The sequence below is a fragment of the Leptonotus elevatus genome, chromosome 11 (genome assembly GCF_054856555.1).
Source record: "Leptonotus elevatus isolate MCC_2025b chromosome 11, RoL_Lele_1.0, whole genome shotgun sequence".
Lineage (NCBI taxonomy): Eukaryota > Metazoa > Chordata > Actinopteri > Syngnathiformes > Syngnathidae > Leptonotus > Leptonotus elevatus.
The window spans coordinates 17,381,795-17,401,906 of record NC_141249.1 but is presented as its reverse complement, the minus strand read 5'-3'; the positions used below and the strand labels follow the sequence as shown (position 1 = coordinate 17,401,906).

The 20,112-nt window shown below is 41.9% G+C and overlaps 3 protein-coding genes and 1 pseudogene across 5 annotated transcripts in view; 2 read left to right on the top strand and 2 right to left on the bottom strand.

Moving 5' to 3' along the window:
• suco (SUN domain containing ossification factor) overlaps nt 1–9,331 on the bottom strand; it is a 29,329-nt gene extending 19,998 nt beyond the window's left edge. For both annotated transcript variants that reach the window (XM_086088609.1, XM_086088610.1), the window contains exon 1: nt 9,071–9,331. In XM_086088609.1, coding sequence (XP_085944735.1) covers nt 9,071–9,123 — 53 coding nt within the window. In that variant the 5' untranslated portion in view covers nt 9,124–9,331. The remainder of the gene's footprint in view (nt 1–9,070) is intronic.
• Nucleotides 9,332–10,715: 1,384 nt separating this feature from the next.
• Nucleotides 10,716–13,694, top strand: tmed5 (transmembrane p24 trafficking protein 5). The gene is made up of 4 exons (XM_086089849.1): nt 10,716–11,035; nt 11,507–11,604; nt 11,760–11,940; nt 12,990–13,694. Exons 1-4 carry the CDS (start codon nt 10,847–10,849, stop codon nt 13,206–13,208), a joined length of 687 nt encoding a protein of 228 aa, XP_085945975.1. The 5' UTR covers nt 10,716–10,846; the 3' UTR covers nt 13,209–13,694.
• LOC147166202 (uncharacterized) lies at nt 11,435–16,699 on the bottom strand (annotated as a pseudogene). Its single transcript, XR_015096529.1, has 3 exons — nt 16,536–16,699; nt 14,909–15,221; nt 11,435–14,839 (listed from the first exon to the last, which is right to left on the bottom strand). The product of XR_015096529.1 is annotated as an uncharacterized LOC147166202 (transcript).
• On the top strand, nt 16,557–19,121 carry pigc (phosphatidylinositol glycan anchor biosynthesis, class C). The gene is made up of 3 exons (XM_086089848.1): nt 16,557–16,615; nt 17,484–17,715; nt 18,073–19,121. Exons 2-3 carry the CDS (start codon nt 17,488–17,490, stop codon nt 18,730–18,732), a joined length of 888 nt encoding a protein of 295 aa, XP_085945974.1. The 5' UTR covers nt 16,557–16,615; nt 17,484–17,487; the 3' UTR covers nt 18,733–19,121.
• The last annotated feature ends 991 nt before the right edge of the window (nt 19,122–20,112 follow it).

The following is a 20,112-nucleotide window of genomic DNA, read 5'->3' as shown; positions in this document are numbered from 1 at the left end:
GGTTCTTTGGAGTGCCTGCCCCCCATCAAGTGGGAAATTACACAACCAGGCCCAGCCGCAATCAAAACCGTTGAAGAGCATACAGCGCATGGATAAATAGCAACCATGAGATCATATAGGCTGCGGGCTAAGTTTAGGTCCTGTGCTTTAAAGGATCTTATGTTGCATGAATGTTTCCTCTGCCCTTTCGGTCTGTGGGTAACCGCTCCAAGAATTATGGATGCACACGCAGTGGCTTCTTCACCCGTGCAGTATTTCACAGACCATGGCATTCGCTTATGTAAGAGCTGGTGAGTGATGTACAGAAATGTCCACAACAAGAGGAACCTTGCATTCAAGGCGACTAAAGCTGGGTATGCAACTAATGCATTGTGCCATTTAAGTTTCAAGCCTGAGAGTTTGTCCGGTGATGATTCAGTTTTGAATATGATTTAAGTCTAGGAGGGAATGAGGTATTTATTTAGACACCCCCGCTGGTTGTATTTAAGCTGGATGCATTTCAAAATTTTGAGTTAAGTGGACTGCCCACCCACAGACATAATGTCGTGATAATACATTTTGTCACCGTATTTTCCATTCCGTTTCTAATTGAAAACTGAACACACACTGTAGACATAGCAAAGCTTATTTTAATGCAACTTCAAGCAAATTTACATAAACATTACCTTAGTTTTTTTATGGCTATCAGAAAGTGGAGCTGTGTGCGTTTACCTATCCAGTATCATATTTTAAACATTGACACACATTTATTCCAGAAGTGGCCATCAATCTTGCCGATAAGGATACTTGTTTAAATACTTGAGTGCAAACAAATTGCATTGCACCATCTTTGTTGTTTTTTTAAGCAAACACCTTGAGTAAACAATCCTGTTGGCCATGGCGAGCAATGTTCTCTTGGCTACTGTAAATTAACTCGATAAAAAGCCGGGGATCGTCATTCATAAAATCCAGTTACAAACAGATTAAACTGAACGATGAGGCAGTATTCTCGGCTTCTACGCCAGACAGACGAAAGGGGCAAAGGTACCATGTCTGCCCTCATCCAGCATCACAAACAGGCAAAAAGCCTGGATTACAGCATTCCTTGTGAATGAAAAGAAAACAGATGAAAACGGTGGGGGCTCCTTTTGAGGGGCGTAGCGTGACCTACTTTTGGGCACCAATGGTTATGCAACAGCGGGAGGAGGAAATCACATCCTACAAATGGCCAAGGAACATATAGAGTAGGGTAGTGCTTAAGTGCATGCTTGTTTGCGCCACACAAACAAGAGCCTCAGGCAAAACTAACAAGTCAGCAACTGCAAACACACATTTCCTCCTTAGTCACTTTTCACTAACCTACTTCAAACTAGCAATTTTTCTTTTGCCCTGCAATTTTTGACACAAAGAAGTAAACCTTGTACTATGACATTTGACAGCATATTGGTTAAGCGATTAACAGCTTAGCACGTGTGGCTCACAGTTCTAAGGTTCCGGGCTTTTATCTTGGTTCCTTGGGTGTGTCCCATTTTGGGGCAATTCAATGGCTCATGTTTCGGGCGAACTCCTACTAGAGAATTTGCCCAAGTAAGCCCCAATCAGAAGCCAAGAGTACACTAGACAGATGAACGGCACTAAATTGCCCAGCTTTATTTCCTAAGCCAACTAATGTGGGCCGACATGGCGTCAAAGGCTGATCAAGGAATCGCAGGGAGCTTTAATTCCTATTGGTGTTGGGACCGAATTAGTGAATAAGCCCATCAATATGTCAGTCCTGTACTGCAGGAGGCTGACTGAGCAAAAAAAGAAAACAACAGGCTGAAGATAGTTACATCCGCTGAGTCAAACAGTACCGACAGCCGCACGGCATGCCATCAGAGCCTTGATCCCTTCTCGGCTGGCACGTTGGCGTGGTGATTACAAGTGTTCCGTCCGAGGTGTCGAGCGTGACTGCACACGTGAGCGAATCCGGCTTCATAAAGCCTTGGGCGCCTGCCCTCTTGCTCTCCCCCCCTCTCTCTCTGCGATATGTTTTACGACTGCCGCGCATTCCGTGCAGTCCGATAATGCTGACTCAGGACAAGTGTTGCCCCTGGGCCTCGCAGGAAAAGGAGCTGGGCTGAGTCAGAAGATGACACTGCCGCTGCTGTAGCTCACACTGGAATGAAAGGCAGAGCTGCCGAGTGAACCGGGAGTCGTTTCCTCCGACACACGACACACCACCTCCACTCTCCTCATCCTTCCTCACTCCTTGAGCTCGGATCAGCTGCTCATTAAACTCCATCAGGCAGTGCAGTTAGTGATGCTAACCAGCAGCCTGTGATGCGCACTAAATGCTGGGTCTGGTCTCAGTTCGTGTTCCTACACCTGTGGCAACATGAAAAACTTGCAAAATTCTGGACACTGGACCTTCCGTGAAGAATTATAACGGCTGAGGGGGCAACACTGTAAACTTGTGGTTAGCAAGTCTGCTTCAGAGTTCTGAGATTCAAGTGGACATTGAACAGTTAGACGTGTGCATTAAAATATTTAGAGGAGGCCAAATCACAAGTACATTCATCTGTATATATTATCATCCTAAAATCGAGAATTAACGTGCTTTTTTTTAATTTTATTTTTTAAGGGAAATAAAGGGAAAATAAGGCCAGCAGAATACATTTAATCCATTTTTTTTTTTTTTTTTTTACTATGCTTCCGAACTGGTCAATCTGACACACAATTTAACAGGATGGCTAAACCGGTCAAATAAACGAGCCATTCCTTAATTCCCAGTAAGAATACGGTACATTTAAATCCAAGCGAAACATTTGAATGAATAAGGAAGGGACTTAAAATCCTCTACAAACTTTGGCAGAAGTATATTGTGGGTCAAGGAGATGTGCCAATAATTGCTCTGAGCAGAAGTAGGCCAGTCATTTTTTTACCAGAGATGACGGAATGTGGATGAAGTTTGCATGCATGCACACTCAAATTCTTCTTGGACGCTGAAGCACAGACTCCTGTGAAACAGCAGCTTGCTGTAAAGCCAGCGGATCACTCCATAATCCACCCCCCCCCCCCCTCCACTGGTGTATCCTCAGGGCAGGCGCGACAGAGGCAGATATGGGAAACAAACTGGTGACAAATTGCGGAAAACACCTGTCAGGTGTCATTCTCTATCATCCAAAGTCCAAATGATGTATTTTGAGCTCATCCAGCTAGTGAAGCTTAACAAGAGCATTTCAAAATATTAGCTTTAATGGCTGCATCAAACCCCAACATTGCTGAAGCTACAAGAGGCCTGATTCAAATCTGAGGATATTTTTTCTGACACATATACCAACTGTGCCATCCAAAGAATCGGAACAGTGTCACTTGACTTTTTTTTTTAAGGTAACTCGTGACAATTACACGGCTCTGGTCTGTCAACAAAATGGAGGACACTTTGAAGCAACCAAGCAAAAAAAGGTTCTGATGAGCAGTCAGTCTAAGTTTTCCTTTGCATGGCACCCTCATTCCCGCAAGAGCTTTCATGTGTGCCGACTTGCTGGATCCCGCGAAAGACAAATCATAATAACCGCGTACTCTTAAGAATGACGTAGGTCCAATTTTGACACTCAGGATTGCAACTACGCCTTCAATGAAATTACCAACAAGACATTGTTTATGTTTATATGTTGGCAGGTTGTTAATTTGGATGACACACTTGCTTCTTCAGTCAATTCATCGACCACAGGGTTGTGACATTATACACCCTCTTGGCAATGTAAACCAAGTCTCTGCGCGTCTTTGTGTGGAAGAACATACTGTATCAAATATACTGTTTGTGACTAATCAGCCACAATTAGTGTGCATTAAAACGTGACTTGACGTGAAACCTCAAAAGTGAAACCCCTTGTAAAACGCGGAGTTTGACGTCATATGAAGTTCTTGGGACAAACTAGGCTTTAATTTTGCGCATGGAACAAAATGGTGAGCCCGAGTGAAAATAACCCAAAAATGGGCGGCTCATTTCCAACCCAAATTATCTTGCAAAGCACATAAAGGACAGATTGGAAAAAAATAAAAAATTAATATATATTTAACAAGTTTAACATTTACAATTGCCGATCATTTTGCGAACAGAAAAATTGCCTCCATAAATAACTACACAGTTGATCCATCTAAATGAAACGATATGCATTTCAGGAATGACTACACAAACCTTGAAATTCCATCATTCCGAATCACAACAATCTCCTCAGTGGCTTTTTATCCTTATCAAAAAAAAAACGCTTTGCTTATCTAGTAACTGGCACGAGGTCCAGCACCATTGCTGACTTTAATACTACACAATACACACTAGTATGTAAACCCGTTAGGCCTCCGGATTGACAAGGACCTTTATATAGAACTGCACGAAGGCTGTGAAGCTTGCAAAAAAAATCTACACTGCGGTCTTTCTCCGAGTGTGTAAACGGGACCACGCAAACACCTCAGTGTGCCAAAATGCAGTACATAGAAACGCTGCTAATTCTCTAGGAATTATTGACAGCATGTATACAAAAACGTCAAAAACCCCAAACAAGGTTCGGGAGCTTCCGATTGGGGAAAATCAAGGAGGTGGTCATGTGATTTAATGCAATGTGATGGGAAGAGCGGGTGGGCGTTGACATGTGATGGGCTTGCCTCAAGGAGGGGCTGGGGCAGGAAAACCTCATTCAACTTTTACCGCTCATGTACCCGTTTGTGTTAGCATACTAATATATTGAGAATATTACTAAAATCCATTTTGTTCATTACAATTTGTCATGTGAAATGAACCAATAGGTGCATTATGTCATAACGCAAGAAGATTATATCTAAAGACTTAGCGTCCAGATCACACTTTAATTCAAGTGAGGGATGATATGATCTAGGTGGGTGCTGCTCTTTTGGTTAACAACAGAGTTCGAACACATTTGTTGCTCTTTGGTATAGAGACACAGCGGGAATATCTGCTGAAACACATTTATTCTCTGAAATAGGATCATATGAACGTTGTTGGCGGGACGTCCACACTATACGTCCTCCGTGCAAGCTTGGGAACGCAATGTTCCCATGCAGCGTTATGGACAGGGCCTCTTTGTGATAATGACCCTCAGCTGGGGGTGTGGAAAGGCGCTCGCTCGTGCTGTTGCAAAAAAACAAGTCGGAAAAAAGAGGCAGTGGGGACTGCGCTTTGCTTGCAGCCAAAGGTAAATAATGAAGAGCCAAGAGTGAGCGAGGGGGAGGGGAAGCAGAGCATGTTCTGGAAAGTGAAGCAAAGAAGACATGTTGCAATTTCTTCACATGATAACAATTTTGACAAAATAGCCCAAGAATCAAGAATTGTAGCCCACTATCCGTTTCTGTTGTTTAGGCTTACAGAACTCATGTCGTGTATCCTCTGCACCCTCCATTGACAACTTTGCCAAATGAACAAAATGTCACCTTTAAATGAAAGGGGCCATAATACATCAGCACAAGAACCTTCCTTCCCACAAAATAAATAAGTTGGTGCTGTGACGCAAATGCAACCTCCACCTCTTAATCCTCCAGATCATTTTCTCTGCAAACAGTCCCTGCACCTTTTATCATTAAAAAAAAAAAAAAAAAACTCCCATGCAAATTGCGAGATGCCGAAAATTAAGTTGCTTGGCAAGCTCGTACTGTAAAAGTTTGTTTGTTCACGAACAATGTGAAAATAAAACTTGGATACACAAGTTGTTTGATGCCCGGGGAGCTCGGAAAATGTTACACAAACATGATTTAAAAAAAAAAAACTAGAAGCTAAACAGGAACGTTTATTTTCCTATCGGCAGCCTAGAGAGCTTAATGGTCTCCATGGCCAGTGGGCAGGAACAATCGAGTGCCAGTCCAGCTCAGCCTCTGCGCACACGGAACTGGATCTGGCCGGCTGGCGACGTACAGATAACTGATCAAATGTTAAGGCAAAAAAAAAAAAGATAAGGTGCTTGTCGCAGCTACAGTTAATTACATTAACTCCAGAAATTAGATTACGAAAAATTCTCTAGTACGCAGGGTTTTAACAAAGAATACACCGAGGCTGATAAAAGAACACCTAAAAACAACTTCTGTGTGGTGAGCCAAAACGAACTTCACTGATCACAAACATCACGGGAGGGGTGTCGCGATACAACTTTTTCACTTTAGATTCGATACAGACATTGCAGCCGAGAATACTGTCTGATACTGATATCAATCCGATACCAGCAGGAATGATACATGTTTTTTGGGGGGGGGGGGGGGGGGTTTGTATGAAATGTTAGGAGAAACTAGGTGATCAAGTGATATTATTCAAAAACAAAGAACAATAGTCAGCAACAGTAGGTACATAAAAATGTGACCCATTTTTCCCCAAAAATTTGGGTTACATAAACTAGAAGAGCGGGAGCAAAAAATGGATGCATACCGATATAATCCAATACTGATTCTTTGGCTAATATCGGGCAGATATCCAATACAGCATGTCCCATACAGTATGTCTAACTTGAGTAGAAAGTAGTCGGTGGAGGGATATGCACAAGCATGGATTATTCCCCAACTAATAGTCCAAGCCCATCTTCTTCAAAGCAGGCGGTGTTACCACTGTACCCCCCCCCCCCCCCGGCCCCCCTTCGCCCCACCCACTCCATGCACAGCATGAACAGATACAAGCTCAGCGAGACTTCTCTTCTTTCACCGCCGTTCACTTTCAGTGTCTAATTAAAAAGTGTCGCTGAGGGCTTCCTCGACATGCCAGACGAGCTTCTTGGGTAACACCTACACTTTTTACAATGTTGACGGACAGCGTGGTTGTTTTAATGAGCCTGCTTTCGTCGCCGTGCAGGGGAAAAAAAGACGCCAATAAAAATTCTTAAAGAGTTTTTTTTTTTTTTTTTTACTAATGTCACAAAAAAAATTGTTAAGAACCTAATTATTGTACCATTACAGTGAACCACTGTTTATCGTAGGTGTGATATGTTACAGACCCACACAACTTTCCCCTAAACGAGCAGTGAGGTTAATAACCACATGGCACATCACATCATACATAATGACCTGGCACATCATACTTATTCTCCAGATAGTCTGTCAGTTGCGGCTATTATGGGTTAACATAGTTGCATAATAACTGTAATCTAAATAATTGTGACGCAGCAATGGAATTAACAGAATGTGACGATGTGATTAGCAGCCTTGGTAGCAGGTAGGACAAAAATGGCAGGTGTCAATTAAATAGATAAAAACTCCCTCTTATCAATTCCAGCTCCTCAAAAAGCACCAACACATTTTTTTCCTACTACTGTAGTTTGAAAATACCAATGAAATGTTCAAAATGGACAAAGTTCCAGGAAATATCTGTTTGAGGTCATCTTCACATGTTCTTCATTCATTTCGTACACCAAATTAGTAAACCAGAATGACGCCAACATCACGCTGGATCCTCGTGGATGTGTGAACGTCGGCACGGGGGAGTGAAAGGCCCGACAGCGGTGAGGTTTTGCATCTGTGATGTCCTTTACGTGACGCCGCATGCTCATTAGCTGGCAAGTGTGACAAGGAAGAAGAAGAAGAAAAAGAAAGCTCCACCTACAAACTGGTCTTAAGAAGTCAGGAAATGTGGGAAAAGTATGTAATATGTCTCCTTCAAAAGGAGAAAAGGGTGGAGGTAACAAATACAGATGTGCCATTGTCTTCTGCTGCTATGAGGAAAATAATTATTTGGAAGCTCACCTACGAATTATACAGGTATAAACAAACCGTGTAGATTCCAGAAAGCAAGAACAGGTTGGATCTGTCATGCAACGCAGTCGGAGATTAACCAGAATTCAAATCACTAAGCCATAAATGTCCGCCATCATTTCTCCATTTTATTTTTCCTCATTCCGGTCTGGACGGTAACCAATCGTACAGACAAACAAGCATTCACAGTACACTGACGTTCACACCTACAGACAAGTTAAGAGCTTTCAAATAACTTAATATGAATGTTAAGCTTCAAAACGAACATACATAATTTACAGTGGGTTTATCCTACTTTTGCACACTCCCTCGCCTTCCCATGCCATCTATATTTAATGTATAGTCAACCCTGACCTCCTTTGCAGTTGTTCTTCTGTAAACATCGCAAACTATTCACTTAAAACATAATTTATAACTTTTTGCAAATTGCCAAAAATATTGCAAACGTTATTTCATTTCAGTAAAGTCAAGCAGTCTGATAACATGCGGTATCATGGTAGTTGTTAGTTGTTATGTTGAATATTCGATTATTACATAAAAGAAGAGAGCGTTTCTCCAAAAGGATGTACACGACCTTGGATGCTACTACCTAACTCTAAGATTAATATATGCAATTACAGTATAAATATTTTTAGGCAGCAGCAGGGCTCCAGTCTAACTGAAACCTAACCTGAAAATTTAGGGGCACAAGTTAAGGGGTACACACTATAAAATTGACTTGCAAAGTAAATATTCATCCCACTCATTTGCATCATATTACTGATAAGTGTGCTGAAGTATGGCGCACACGTTTGACAGCAAAGAAAAAATATTGAACAGTAATTATTAAAAAATATATATATATATGTGTAAAAAAAAAAAAAGAAGCAAATTTACTGGGTGAAATGGCGCTAGTGGATGAACATTTTAGTTGTAGAGTCTCACATTTTAAGAGGCAAAACGTTTCTGGGCTGTGAAAATCGAAAATCCGCATTTTTATGCTAATCGTTTATCTAAAATTGGCAATTATCAGCCACCGTACAGGTGACCCAAGCTAGCTTGGCCACGATCAAATGACGGCTGCCAAGCTAACCTAAAAAAAACAATACAAAATATACAATAATAAAATAAAATTTAAAATACAAACGTTCTCATGCCACTATATCAATTAAAGACATAAACTACCACAAATAAATACATTTACATTGAATTTGCGTCACTCTTGAATTTGCAGATAACGTTAGCCATGTACGTTGGTGATAAATGGATAACGTACAAGTACGAACTAGCTAAGATCTGAAGCCCCCAAACTACCGGTAAATAAAGCCTGATACAATGTCAATTCCCCCTCCTTCCTTGAAGTAATGGATGCGGAAATGTGTCTTACCAGCACAGGAGAGCTACAATGAGGCACACCACCAGAACACGCAGCCTCTTCATTATCTTCCCACGGGGACCAACATCCTCGCTCTTTGTAGCTTCTTTCGAATCTCTCAACGGAATTTAAAAAAATGAGACGAGGAGATCGTTAGTCGTGCTTAAAGTTTCAAAATGGCCAAGCAGCTGTCTTCTCGCGGGTCGAGTGTTTTATCATTAACGTGTGCTATCCCATTGTGCGTTTCAGACAAGACTGCTGCTTACGGCTAGCTCGCCGATTTCAACTCCACCCTTAGGAGGAAAATGACCAATCGTGAAAGGAATACTGATTCGCCAGCCAATCGGCGGCAAGTATGCAACAACTGTGGAAACAGCACCGCCCACTGGACACTGTGGAACAGGACGCGTCATCTTTTTACCTTGATGATAGCAAATTGATTAGTCGATGTTGCAACAAAGATGCAACCTGCAAACGTTGCAAATGGAAAGGGTTTTTTTTATGTCCAAAGTTGCCTCACTGTGTGTGAATGTTGTGCAATTTGGTGATTTATCTGTTAATTTCTCCACTAACAAGTAAAGACAACAAATTGATTTTTTTTTTAAACAAACATCGAGACTGACGTTTAATTTCCAAAGTGCCATGTTTTTTCACCTGGCCTCCAAGTATTGTATACAATACATCAATGCACACTCTTCACTAACAAATGTTATTATTATAATTAAAAAATACAATTACAATAATATTTACAATGCTACATATAATATATGCAAATTACCAATTTGATTAACATATTTCAACATGTTATTAAATTATTGCATTTTAAAAGAAATGCAATAATTTTGGACAATGCATATATCAAATAATTTCCCTATGATATTGCTTTCACCCACATAACTTCAAAAATAACATTTCCTAAAATGCAGTTTGTGCTGGGTGTCTGAGTTATTGCTTTTAAACTATATATATAAAAAAATAAAAAAATAAAAAGGGCATTGTGAAATAAATGCAATATTGTTATGCATGTTTTCCCCAAAATGCGAAAATCATGACATTTCCCTGCAAAAGCATTGCTTCCCAGAATACAGTTTAAAATAGATATCTGGAATAGCCTTTGATTTTTTATAAAAACTCAGTGGTGTATTGAAATACATTAAAAAAATGTATTATCTTTTTTTCTCTCCCCTTTCTGGATTATGTAATATTCCCCCCAAGTAATAATTTACTTGTATCAGAAATAGGTCTTTATTTTTAAAATAAACACAAATCAAAGAGTCAAATTTCCTTTAATGTAGTCTTTTTTTTAATGCAAGTTGCCTACATTTAAAAACAGCTTTTCCCAGAATCCAGTTTGAAACAAGTGTACGTATTGGTAAGCTTATTTAAAAAGAAAAAAAAGGACAATTGTTTTTTTAGATGCCGACTCGTTTATATATTAAGAGGATTCATCTTACATTACGTAGCGTTTTCAGAATTACACTCGCTTTTCACCAATCTACATATTCAAAAACACTTCCCAGAATGCACTTCGAAAGAGACGTCCAAATTATTACCTTTAATGAAAATATCCGAATTACCACTCAAATAATGTTATTCAAACACACTGAATCCAAACTTGTGCACGCTGCATTTGTTTATTTCAAATAAATAACACATTTTAATCAGGCGGGGTCCTGAGCTGTCGCGCGTGCTCGGGACTCAACTCACTGGAGCTGTTTTTTTTTTTTGTGTTTGTTTTCCAGGGCGAACACCACCAGACAGACTTTTATCTGTTCTTCTTTGGCGACGATGGCCACGGTGCGGCCGTTTGCTTGTGTCGTGTCGGTGTTACTCGTCGTCGTTTCCGAGAGGTTCTCGGCACTGGCCGCCTTCTCGCAGTCTCTGGACAGCGACTTCACGTTCACTCTGCCCGCTGGTCGCAAGGAATGTTTCTACCAGACTATGAAGAAAGACGCCTCGCTGGAAATAGAATATCAGGTTGGGAACAACAAATTGCTGCCTTCAATTGGATTGCAAGCGCAATCTAGTAATAGAAATCAAGGTGTTACTAGTTTTACGACGTGACATGTGGTGTGTACATGACAGTGGGTTTTTTTGGGAGCCATAATCTTTTCAACAAAAGTGTAGGTATGCACTTTTTACATTTATTTTTATTAGGTCGTATTGTGTGTCCCATTTTGAGGCTGTTTGATGTGTTACAACAAAGAGAAAGCACTAGGGAGGTGAAATGTCACCAGGATTGCGAAAACATGTAGAGGTTAAAAATGGCAATCTCTAATTTTAAACCACAGAAGGAAGGATGTAAGGAAGAAGAAGCAGATCTGAGGAGGTAAGGAATGAAGGCAGAAAAAAAAAGTATAAAAAGAGGGAAGTAAGTCCGGCGGTAAGAAAAATATGCTCAAATGTTTTAAGTGCATTTCCCACTTTTCTACTGAATGTCAACCATAGGTATTAGACGGCGCAGGCTTGGATGTGGATTTCTTCATCTCTTCTCCGTCTGGCCAGATTCTCTACAGCGACCATCACAAGTCAGATGGGATGCACACGTAAGTTCAAGCACACACATTCGGCTTTTGTTTTTCATATCATAACTTGGTGGGGGGCAATTCAATGATTATCAATGTCATATACACACATATCATTAGAGAGCTAACTATTTGTATACAATTTAAAAAAAATAAAAATAAATTCCCTCCCACAGTGTGGAGACGGAGGACGGGGACTACATGTTCTGCTTCGACAACACCTTCAGCAGCGTCTCGGAGAAGCTCGTCTTCTTCGAGCTCATCCTGGACAACATGGACGGCGACGAGGAGCCCGACGACTGGAAGGAGTACGTGCACGGCACCGACATGCTGGACGTGAAGTTGGAGGACATCATGGTGAGATTAGACAAAAAAAAGGGTTACAACAGTTTGGGAATGGAGTGAAGTTTTAATTTTTGTTTGTAGAGCGAGTTAGGTTTTCAGTTGGTCACTGGAGAGGTGACAAAAATGTTCTTTCAATTTTTGTTTGGCTTATTTCATTAGTTTTGCTCAAAACTTCCCAATAAGCTATTCATATTCATATTTAGGCCTTTGGGTTGGGTTGAGAAGGAAAAACAGGGTCAGTGACAAAGGGAGGGACAAGAGAACAATGAGCACAACGGCAGCTATATCAACAACAAATATTTTCATGACAGCAAAGTGCTGGACTGTCAGATTTCAATTTGATCCTCACATAGCTAGCGTGTTCATCCCTGATGATGTCAGCAGTTTTCTGTCATCTGATTGGTTGGTCATATCAAAATTTGCTAGTCATTTTCGACTCCTCTGTATTAATCTTGATTCGGAACTGCTCCACATGAGGGTACTTGGCACAGTTGTGTGTTGCTATATTTTGTTTTCATATAGTATAGATGGTTTCTATAATAAATTTTAAAAATGCAAAGCTTGCTACTGGTATAAAAGGCACAGATACAAATTGGGATTAGACTTTGTCCAGTGGTGTATTTGTCACATTGGGTGCAAAGTGACCCAGCCGGCAAAGTTGATGTCAGGCTGATGTTCTGAACTCTCACCTATTGGCTCATTGGGACCAGGCCAATTGTTTGAGACACGACAGCGAGCTCCACCCTGCTGAATTGTGTCAAAGGGCACACGGGCGTCGCTAGCTGAGTGACGGGAAATGTATCTTCCAGCTGGCCTTTTTAAAAAAATTTTTTTTTTACGTGGTTTAAAGTATTACGCATTCATGTCACAATTTAACTTGCATCAAAATCCTCAGGTTCAAGCATTCTTGCACACTTGATTCACCGATGACCCCCTACTCCATTTACTTCTAGGACAGGGTTCTCCTTTCCCATCTTGCAGATCGATCCATTTGTTACCCGATTATATCCTGTTCACATCCTTTGTTATTTTTTGACTCGACCCGCCCGCTCTTCCACCAGGACACCATCAACAGCGTGAAGTCGCGGTTGGGCAAGAGCATGCAGATCCAGACGGTGCTGCGCGCCTTCGAGGCCCGCGACCGCAACCTGCAGGAGAGCAACTACGACCGGGTCAACTTTTGGTCGGTGGTCAACCTGGCGATCATGATGCTGGTGTCGGCCGTGCAAGTCTACTTGGTCCGCTCGCTCTTCGGAGACAAGAGGAAGATTCGCACGTAACAAAACTGCACTGTTCGGGACATTTCAGAAATACAACAAATGAGCCTTGGGGTTTTTTTTCTGCTCTTCAGACCACTGGATGTTGAAGTTCTGTTTCTTTTTGTTAACATCATCGCTGTAAGTTTTTAAATCACTGATTGCACTCTTTAAGGCTTTTATCGTTGGGAGTCTTGGCCTAACATTGTCGTCATGTCAACGCTTTGTGTGGAACTAAATGTTTTATTTAGCTGTCAAGTTTTAGCTAAGTAAATGTCAACCCTACACGTTTTAGAAATATTTTATTTCACAAATGTCATGTTTATTTCCAGCCTACACCATTCAGCATTGCGTTACTGATTTTCATAGTGTATAATCCACCACCGAGTGAGGTGACTGTTACAATCAAAAATGAAGATTTATATTTAGTGATTACCGAGCAGAACTTGTCGAGATATTTATTCATTTACTTGTAAATGTGTAAATTAAAAAAAAATGTTTTTGACTAAACCATTGTACTGCTGAGTGGTCCTTCAAGTTGATGTCGGAGCAGTAATCATTTAAAAACTTTTTATATGTTGCTTTTTGTATTTGATGTGAACTGATTGCACTGAAAAGTGGAAACAATAATTTTATCCGCACATACCAACTCAGGACCCCAAACACCCCACCCCCACTGGTGCTGTGCATTCCGCTACGGCAGGTTCATCAAGTGACCACGCAGCAACCAAGGCTGTTTCTTTTGTGCCGCATGTGATTGCTGTTTGTTCAAGACCTCTGCTATGACTTTAAAAACGGAGTCTCTCGACAATGGAAGGGGACGCTGAGGCGTCACAGGTGAATTAACGACGGCTCGCCCCGTCTTCACCGGCGGAACGCCGGCAGCCGAACCCGTCTTCACCGGCGTAATGATTGCGGCCGGCCCAGTCTTCACTGGTGAAACGCTGTCCAGGTTCACCTTCACTTTCACCACCCGAACACTTGTTGGCTCCATCTCCACCATTCGAGTGTTGGACGGCTCCATCTTCACCACTGGAACGCTCTCCGGCTCCATCTTCACCACTGGAACGCTTTCCGGCTCCATCTTCACCACTGGAACGCTTTCCGGCTCCATCTTCACCACTGGAACGCTTTCCGGCTCCATCTTCACCAGTGAACCTCTCGCTGGCTCCATCTTCACCACTGGAACGCTTTCCGGCTCCATCTTCACCACTGGAACGCTTTCCGGCTCCATCTGTGTGTACTCGTCAAGGAAGCAGTCCGTCAGGTATTGCTCAGTCACAGACACGCCACACCAACCTTCAGGCTTTCCGTATGAGCCGAACGACCGCGGGGCCTCGTCTCTCCTTAACGCCGTTTGCCCGTATTCACCGGCCTCCCGTGCATTCTCCACTGTGTGGAGATGAGGCGCAGCATCTTGTTCACCTGGCCCGCCATGTCCGACCGCGACTTGCCCGTGCACCGCAGCTCGTCTTGCATGTGACTTTTTTGGCCGTGAAGAAAGCTGGCAGGATGTCGGTGAAACGTTTGGGTAGTTTCTTTGCGAACCAGCGTTTGTGGCACACCTCACAGCGGAGTTGTGAAGACAGGATGTAGTACTGCCCTCCGGTGCCGACGATTGTTAGCGGCCGTTCCACACCATCAGACACGACGACCTGGTTAAACAAACGCGTGGTGAGAAAATTCAAACCTGCACAACACGTACAACATCCAAGCACACGCACTCGTGCCTGGGGACAGTCGTGGAGACACGGAAGCTGGTTTGTCCTCTTCAGCCTGGCCATGATCTCATGCTCGGGCTTCCAAATGAAGAAAGGATGGAGCTGGAAGACGTTTGGGGACGGCAGCTCGGGAGTCGAGGAGCTCCGGCTGTGGTGGGAAACGCCAGAGAGAGATGGCATTGGCCGCTTTGCGGACCGGGCGGCAACCAGGCCACAACCCCAGATCCTGCAGCTCGGTCTTCATCCAGATCGTCTGGTGCTTAGAGCACGTCCATCTAACATTGTCATCCTTCACCGTCAAGGTTTTTCCAGACATCTATATAGAAATAAAATAAGAGTTGCACAATTATTGCCAAAATTAGTTTGTAAACCCATTGAAATTGTGTGTTTCATGTATCCTATCGGTGAAAGAATAATGTTAAAATTAATTGTCTTACACAATAAATATTTTCCATGAATTTCCTGTACCATGCACAGAATGGAGGACACGATGGTGGTTTCATCTGCACTTTTACTGAGTCTGCACATTAGATGTTGTCTCAATAAAACATTATATACACTGTGCCTTCTCTTGAGGAGCAGACATTTTCTTTTCGTTTTTAGTTTCACTTGACAAGTAACTCTTTCACCAAAAAAGATGTGATACACTTTAATAAACAAACAACTTTATAGACACACTGTACCTTTCACCAAGTATCATGTAAACGGTTTAACGCGACGGGAACCTCGAAAACAAATGTATGATCATTTCCGAATGTGCTTGCCCCCTTTTAGTTGGCTCACTTCAGGTTGAGAAAATGCTTGATTAGTTACACAGCACGTTTGAACTAAAAATGAACACACAAATATCCACGTTTACCAAAAGTGTATTAGCCTTTCATACAAAATAAAACCGTATTTTTGTTTATTTTTATAATTGATGTCATCTTTCAGTCTACACATTCTCACTATCGCCCGATTCCCCTTCACTAGCAGCTCTTAAGATAGGAAGTTTATTTTTTTTATTCAAATGTCAAGGTTGCTCTTTAATCTGGCTTGTGAGGTTAGCGCTTTATATGAGTATTTAAGCACAATTACAACACAAATTTTCATTCAAATCACGTGTAGGAAACTGCCTAAGCGTATCAAAGCGCTTTGAGGGTCTTGTAAGGTGAAAAAGCGCTATATAAATGAAGTACCATTTGACATTTACCATCAACGTCTGTTTAATAATTAAAATTAAATAGCGCATGCACGATGTAGTGCTTACCATCACATCGTTTTAATAAGAGATTTCAGTAGAAAACGCCATGGATTGTTGCACACCATGCAAGACATGTCGTCACAAGGTAATTGAATAGTAATGGTTCAGAGATAGTTTATTATCATTATTATTATTTTAAATCCACCGCTTCCTGTTAACGTCCTTTCCTTGACATGTCTGCAGCGCCACCACCGGACGTAGCGGTCAAAAGAATATTGCATCGGTTCAAAAATATATATATTTTATTGCATTTTAAGTATTAAGTTATTCGCATGTGTCACTCAAAACTCGTTTTAAGAGAAAATAATGGACAAATTGAGAAAAGGTTTGTTGACGGCCAACCAGTATTGCGTTTCCGCACTCCCAACAGTTGGGGTCGCTACTCACTCGGTATACGCGCTTCCACTTCCGGGACGCTGTCACGTCGCCAGTATAACATCCGCTGACAAGATCAACATTCTCCACGGGTAAGGTTTGAGCTTCTAAATGTACCGTAATGGCATGTTTTTCAAGCCGAAGTGTCAAACCTGGAAGTTGCTGTTGACGATTTATGTCGGGCAGGCGCATTGGCACTCAAATCTCTCGTATAAGCGACGGATAAATGCGTTGTTAGAATCACTGTTGCAGCTTTTGATTTCGGTCTACATCCATTCAACACATTTATATACAGTTGAAGCCAGAAGTTTACATACACTGTGCAAAAACACACATAAAATGTTTTTGTCTCACTGTCTGAAATCAAATCAGACTAAACCTTGCCTTTTTCAGGTCAGTCAGGCTCACCAAAATTATTTAATTTGGTTAAATGCCACAATAATGAGAGCATTTCTTAGTGAATTTTATGATTTTTTTTCGACGTCAAAAGTTTACATACACAAATAGTACTATGTCTTTAAAGAACAAGGGGAAGCCCAAATGATGAGGTCATGGCTTTGAAATCTCCTGATAGTTTAAACATGCGAGTTAATAGATGAAAATAACCTTGGTTAACAGTCACAACAGTCACTTAGTGCTTAATAATCTAACTGCGACCCCATATACCGCGATTGAATATGCAATTATTATTTTCAAGGTCCTCCTCCTTCCATGCATTTTTTTGCAAACAATAAATTAGTCTGTATTACAAATAATCAAAATCATTTTTTAAATATATAAATCAGGGGTCTCTAAATCTGGCCCTCGAGAGCCCCTATCTAGCCTGTTATCCATGTCTCCCTCCTCCAACACATCTGAATCAAATAATCAGGATCTTTATCAGGCTTCTGCCAAGCTTGCTGATGAGCTGATCATTTGCACAAAATGGAGTCTCCTCCCAAGCTAATTCTGCACGTTTAGGGCGATGGGGCCGGATGACGGCCTCAATGCGGCCGTGGCCTGGAGGAAGGTGCTGTGGGAGCGCCAGCCGTACCCGGACAACTACGTGGACCGGCGCTTCCTGGAGGAGCTGCGCAGGAACGAGGGCCTCCGCCAGTACCGCTACTGGGCTGTAGTGCGAGAGGCAGGCCTGGTGGGGCAGCAGCTCTCCTGCGTGGCTATTTTCATCACACTCTGGCTCTACATGGAGCAGGTAAAGGGAAACCTTTGACGGATATTTTACTCGGGCCGAAATGGTAAAAATATTGTAAAATGGGGAAATGTTCTGCCTGTAATTTATATCTATTATTGTTGTGTTGAGGGAACCAAAAAAGAGAAGGGAATAAGTTGTTATTCATTTTATGTTTTTGTAATTAATTGGACAATTTATCAGTTATTGGAATTTTATTCTTCAAATATCGGAATCGACACTGGCCTGAAAAAATCCACGAGTCGAATTCTATATTTTACTCCAGAATTTTTTGGTCAGGTGACTAAGAGCTATCTATTCCTCCATTTATCTACTACTTGCTTATCCATCTGTCTTTATTGTCTCCTGCTATCTTTTTAGGGCCTCCTGTCCCCAGAGACCCTCCTAGTTCTCAGCCTGGCGAGCTCCCTGCTGTGCTACGGACTATACCAAGCCCTCGCATCTCAGGCGGAACCCAACCTGCTCCAACCTCGGACCCGTTTGGCCGACTTACAGAGCGGCACCATTTTCCTAACCTTCATCTTTGGCTTCTCACCCGTGCTAAAAACTCTCACAGAGTCCGTGAGCACGGACACGGTGTACGCCATGTCGGCCGTCATGCTGCTGGCTCACCTGGTGTCCTTCCCTTATGCCCATCCCTCGCCCCCGGGCAGCCTGTCCCTCAACGCGGCCCTGTTCGCGTCCGTGTGTCTGGCTTCCCGCCTCCCGGGCGCCCTGCATACCTTCACCATGCTCAGCTGTGCCCTTATGGTCTTCGCCCTGTGGCCCTGTCTGCTGAGGCGAGTGAAGGACGGGGCCCCGCGTCACTTCGCCGCCGTGTGCGCGGGAGTGTGCGCGATGGGCGTGGGCGGCCTGGCGTCGCGCTGGCCCGGCGGGGCGGCTATCCTGGCGCTGGCCCTGGCCAGTGTGATTCTGCTCTGCCCCTGGCTGCTGGTCCGGCTGCAGAGGCACAAGGACAACATCCACGGGCCTTGGGACGAGGCGGAGATCCGTGAGGACCTCAGCCGGTTCCTCCAATGAAGGCCTGGATGAAGCAGACACGGACTGGCCACTTTGTTAGGTACATGATCGTTTGAGATCCAATGTAAAAAAAAATATATATTTTTAAATCAGCCTCTACAAATATATACTGTCCACCATCATGACCAACATTAAAATACAGTATCATTGTAGGTCCAAGTGTTCATAAAAAAATAAAGGTTTTATTCTTAAAAAGTATATTTAACATGATCGTAACATTATGCACAGTTCGAACATTAATAGGAAAAAACATCTAGGCAGTGATTCTTTCACTAACCACTAGAGAGCCTGTGAACATTTGAGAATCACTGCATAGACTTGGAACGTTTCATCATGGAATTCACCTAAAATTGCTCATTTGAATAAAAATAACCATACTTCCTGTTCAATTTCGGCTGTGAGTCCTTGAGAATTTTTTTGTTTGTAAAGGCTTTTTTTCTTCTTTTTGGGTTGTATCTCATTAGTTGGTTTAATTCAGAGAGACACAATGTTTTTAGAGATGAAGTTGCTATTTTAATATTTCAAGTCTTGTCCTCATGATGTTACTATGATTGAAATGTTGATTCTATGCACTAACTTGATCTTCACAGCACTTTATTCACCCACTTTGTCATGTTACCGCTTTATTCTTTTTTCCACCTCTCCTCGAAATTCTATACAGCTCATTTTTCAAACGATTTCAGAAAATGTCTAAAAACAAAACAAAAACAAAAACATGTGTTGGTATAGAATTTTGAGGATTTTCTTTTAAATTCCATTTTGAAATAAGGCTAACGTAAAATATGGGGAAAATTAAGAATTTCTAATAATGCTCAATATAATGTATTTAACTACACTATTGTGTATGAAAATAAAGAATATATATTTTAAAATCCGTGTTATTGTAGCCTGCTCACTGATTTTGTATCTTTACTGCTTAATGGAGAACTTTTTTCCCCGCAGCTTTAAACACCTCTTCTTTTGACCCCTAGAGGGCAGCACATTCCTTGCGTCGTTGGAAGTTTCTTTTCGGAGTAGGGCCGCAAGAAGCCACACTCAAGTTACCGCAGAACTTGTTTTTTCATTGGGTTGTTGTTGTTGTTGTGTATATGGCCAAAAGTGTTTTTATACAAATACTTGCTATAATTAAGAATGTATTACTGTCTTTAGTGTCTTACTTTAGATTAGTGATTGACTTCAGGTAGAAATTGGCGCTATATCGCTACGGTACAAACCCGTTTGCGTATGAAATCTTATGTTATAAAAAAAAAAAAAAACACATTTGTACAAATAATAGTTTCTCAAATCTTACAATAATAAAAGTGTACAATTACAAGGTTTGTTTTGTAATTATTTCCAAAATAAAAAGTCATCCATCTACCTACCAGAGGTGGTGTTCAC

Coding starts and splice junctions, on each gene's coding strand:
- pigc (XM_086089848.1), top strand. CDS start 17,488: ATGGGGCCGGATGACGGCCTCAATGCGGCCGTGGCCTGGAGGAAGGTG. Junction 17,716..18,072: donor TCTGGCTCTACATGGAGCAG/GTAAAGGGAAAC, acceptor CTATCTTTTTAG/GGCCTCCTGTCCCCAGAGAC.
- tmed5 (XM_086089849.1), top strand. CDS start 10,847: ATGGCCACGGTGCGGCCGTTTGCTTGTGTCGTGTCGGTGTTACTCGTC. Junction 11,605..11,759: donor AAGTCAGATGGGATGCACAC/GTAAGTTCAAGC, acceptor TCCCTCCCACAG/TGTGGAGACGGAGGACGGGG. Junction 11,941..12,989: donor TGAAGTTGGAGGACATCATG/GTGAGATTAGAC, acceptor CTCTTCCACCAG/GACACCATCAACAGCGTGAA.